General features: G+C 30.0%; 1 protein-coding gene across 1 annotated transcript; it reads right to left on the reverse strand.

Moving 5' to 3' along the window:
- Positions 1 to 2,295: 2,295 nt before the first annotated feature.
- On the reverse strand, positions 2,296 to 3,176 carry LOC123691873. The gene is made up of 2 exons (XM_045636458.1): positions 3,137 to 3,176; positions 2,296 to 3,057 (listed from the first exon to the last, which is right to left on the reverse strand). Exon 2 carries the CDS (start codon positions 3,004 to 3,006, stop codon positions 2,296 to 2,298), a length of 711 nt encoding a protein of 236 aa, XP_045492414.1. The 5' UTR covers positions 3,007 to 3,057; positions 3,137 to 3,176.
- Positions 3,177 to 4,554: the final 1,378 nt, after the last annotated feature.

Raw genomic sequence — 4,554 nt, forward strand, 5'->3', positions numbered from 1 at the left:
TTAATTTTATCAAATTTACTATTTTTAATGTATCATCTAAGTTTTCATTTGCATTTAGTACAGGATTCCTACTTAAACAATCCGCTTCAATATTTTCTCTTCCTGGATTGTATTTGATTTTGAAATCATATTGTGATAAATAATAAGTTAAATCTCCCAACTCATCATCTGTCCTTGATCTAATATTTAAATTTTCTAAAGGTTTATGGTCAGTGTATACTGTAAATGATTTGCCAATTAACCAGAACTGCCAATATCTTATAGCTTCTTTGATCGCCAAACATTCCAAATATATTGCTTTCTTTTTCTTTTGTACTTTGTTTATTTTTTTTGAAAAATATGCAACTGGTTTTTCAATTCCATTTGGTTGTATTTGTTTCAATACAGCTCCTATACCTTCCAAGGAAGCGTCTGTATAAATGTTAATTGGTAAGTTCTTATCAAATATTTCTAAAATTGGTTTTGAGCACAATAATTGTTTTATAGCCTCAAAAGATTTTTGGCAATCTGAAGACCAAATAAAAGTCTGATTTTTACGAAGTAAGTTGTGAAGAGGATCCAAAATAATTGATCTGTTTGGTATATATTCATGATAGAAATTAATTTTTCCCAAAAACTGTCTTATATTTTTCTGACAGGTTGGTACCGGAAAATCTTTTATTGAAATTAAATTATCCCGTAAGGGGCTTATAGTATTTTTTTGTATAATATGACCAAGATATTTAACGGAGTCAGAGGCGAACATACATTTTGTAAATTTAAGTCTAAAACCTTCTGTTTTTATAGCTTCCAATAATACTGTTAAATGATGAACATGTTCAGAAAAACTTTTAGAAAATATAAGTATATCGTCAATATAGTTAACAGCAAAGTCAGTAAGCTTATGTTTCCTTAAAATATTACCGAGTATTCTTTGGAAAATAGCTGGCGATGTCTTTAGTCCAAATGGTAGGCATGTCCACTGATAATGCCCGTCTTGTGTTACAAAGGCAGTCTTATGTCTGTCTTCAATCCTTAAAGGAATTGACCAAAAAGCGGAATTTATGTCTAGTGTAGAAAAATATGTTGAATTTCTTGTTTTTATTACAAGATCTTCTATTAATGGAAACGGTTGAGCCTGGGGTACCACTATTTTATTTAGTTCTCTAAAATCTATGCAAAGCCTTGATCTTTTGTTGTCTTCCTTTTTAAAAGCTAGTGTTACTGGTGCTGCAAATGGACTATACGATTCTTCAATAATATTTTTGTCAAGTAATTTTGCTATTTGCTGTTCTATTTCCATTTTATCTTGAACCGAACATCTGTAAGGTCTTTTACTGCAATATTTGTCCATGAGTAAATCTATACGTGCCTCATATTCTTTGACAGTGCCAACATCATATTTGTCTTTCGCAAAGATGGATTTATAGTTTTCAATCAATTCATAGATCTTTTTCTTCTGTTGATTATTTAAATTGCCCATGTTTATTTTGAAATTTTCTTCCAATATGTGCTCATTAAAATTTATTGAAACTTTTCCACATGTATCTTCTTTTTTAATTTCTTTATTTTCATTTGTAACATTTTTTTCTTCAGTTTTTTGAGTTATTTCCAAATCCTCATTTTGAATCAGTTTAAATTTCTTAATAAGGTCCAGACCAATTAAAAAATCATATTTAAACTCTTTGCTGTCGACAATATAAACATCAACATTTTCTTCAATTTTTAAAATTTTTATTCTTATTGTTGTCAAACCATTAGTCTTTTTAACACCATTAATTGTAACTAGGTTATCCTTATTTAAATTATTTTTACTTTCTTTCACCCTTAATAATTTGGAATTAATTATTGATACATTAGAACCGGAGTCATATATACCAAACACTTCTAATTTTCCATTTAATATTAGTTTGACTTTAATTAATGGTGTTATTATTCGTTTTTTGTATCATTGTTATTTAATTCCACCTCTATCACTGAATTATTTACAGCTTTACTGTTGTATGTCTTACCGGGATGTTTAAACCAACACTTATCTTCATGATGATATCTGACGCCTTTATTTAACCCTTCACAAATCTTACATGGTTTTGTTATTTTTTCAATATATGGTTTTGTTATATCTTTAGTATCATAATATCTTTTTGTTTTATAGTAGTTTTTTTTGGTTGTTAAATTTTCATATTTACCTATTTCATTATATAGTGCGGCAGTTGATTTTACAGTTTTTTTGTCAATTTTATCCATAATGTATTCCGGTAAACACATAACAATAATACTAATCATTGTTTGAGTGTCAATATCTCTGTTTACTTCTTATAACAGTCTTTCCTTCTTAGTTGCATATTCCAGTAGTGATCCAGCTTGATATTTGAAGTTAAATGCATATCTCTCTTGAGTCCAACCTTTATTTCCGTATGTTTCACACAAATTTTCTTTCCATTCTATCCAGTTTGAATTCACAGTTAGTTTTATCAACATACTGGTATACCAATCTATACATTGTTTCTCTAATAAATGTTTCAATATCTCAATCTTCTCTTTATCTTCTAAAATCTCAAATCTCTCACATTCACTCTCAAATACAGTTATCCACTGATTTACATTCGAATTTTTATTTGAAAATTTTTCTATCATGAATCGTTCAGCTACTTTACTAATATTTTTATTTTCTGTTGTGGTGTTTTTATTATTACTCAGTAAAGGTACGGTTTCTCTTGTAATTTCTTCCAAATACTGGTCACCAAACTGTAAATTTTCGCCTTCGTCTAAATATATGTTCCTCAAATCTGTGTTTAAAGGTATCCATACTGCACGTGTCTGATGTCTTTTTTTTAATGAATTTTTTATTTTAGTGAATACATCCGAAGATATTAAACTAGTGTGCTTACTTGCAGGTTTTAAATCATCTGGAATATTAAAAATGCGTCCATCCGTAGTCTCGATTGAGGTTATGCACACCACATTGGATTTTCCATCTGATCCCGCTAAAACTGCGAATTGGAATCGTAGTTTATCCATTTTCATAACTAGAAATGTCGTTTTATAAGGGATTTTAAATTAAACGATGTGTTTCTTCTTAAAACAAAAGAAACGACATTTAAAGTTTAATTTAACTTTAGCACACAATTTAAATTTTAAACAGTTCAAACATTACTTATCACATCACAATTTTATTTGGCGTCGTTCGCCATTATTAGTTCTCTCGAGACCTCTGTCGTAGGTATGTCTCACTAATGTTATAATATTATCTATGCCGAGCGGCAAAATTCAAATCCAATAAACAAAATAATAGGTACAAAGAAATGAAGTTTCTTTACATATTCTGTAGTTAGAGTAAGTTCTATGTGATGTGACTAAAGAAAAAGTTATATAAATTTAAAGTAGGTATTTACGCAGTTCACACATTAAAGAAGAAGTATTTAAAATGTTATGGTTAATTTATCACTGCCGTAAATTGTGCCGCGAAAATTGATACCTGAAATAGGTTTTTGCTCGTATAATAAAAATAAATGTTATGTATTTATTCGGTGAACATTATTAACTACGTAATATAATAAAATTAAAGCAACCTATATAAAAATAAACATATATACAGAAATGAATATGCCATACAGGTGTTTTTATACCAAAATGCCAACATCAATAATACCTGTAAACATGATTTAATTCAATTACTTTTTGCCACAAGAAAATAAGATTAACATGGCCCGTGACTGAATAGGAGACGAGATTGATTTATATTTAGACGTAATAATTTCATCGGAAAAGGTGAACCTTTTGCCAAACGGAATATCAGATAACGTACGTATAATACGTTTATATGAATGTTCACAATGACCTGTTCAGGATTCAATACGATATCCCTCATTATATGAAAACCCGAGGTCCACAATAGACGTACATTTCCTTCGGCAAACCGTTCGTAGTGTGGCTTCTCTATTTTGTATCTATAACACAAATATTGTGTCGCATTGACAGCAGATAAGGGTCAACTTATCGAAATGAGATCGCTGGACTGGAAACAGTTTTGAATTTTTGAGAGAAATAGCATTTGAATTTAAAAGCGTATTTCAAATTGAGTCTTTACTTCCCAAGGAAATGGACGTGTGTGTATTTTGTCTTCATCATAAAATAAAAACTTCAGAAAGGAAAATCTAATCTAATCTAATCTAATATCTAATATAGGCGAAAGTTTGTATGGATGTATGGATGTTTGTTACTCTTTCACGTAAAAACTACTGAACCGATTACAATGAAATTTAGCACACATATAGAGGGTAACTTGGATTAACACATAGGATAGTTTATATATCCACGGGAAACCCACGGGAACTATGCGGGTATTCCTTTGCAAACGCGGGCGAAGCCGCGGGCGGAAATCTAGTATTATTATAATTCAAGGTCTTTGCTACTACTTCTACTACATAATATATATACAAATGATAATATCTTATCGCTGTGCGAACAGCAACTGCTCAGGCTTACCTCGAAGGATAACGTATGAAATATACTTTCAAGAAAAATGTAGCTCTCTACCAGTAATAATAATTTTTAGATCCCGTCCAGATGTTC

This window comes from Colias croceus, chromosome 5 (genome assembly GCF_905220415.1).
Source record: "Colias croceus chromosome 5, ilColCroc2.1".
In the NCBI taxonomy this organism is placed as follows: Eukaryota; Metazoa; Arthropoda; class Insecta; order Lepidoptera; family Pieridae; genus Colias; species Colias croceus.

Coding starts and splice junctions, on each gene's coding strand:
- LOC123691873 (XM_045636458.1), bottom strand. CDS start 3,006: ATGAAAATGGATAAACTACGATTCCAATTCGCAGTTTTAGCGGGATCA.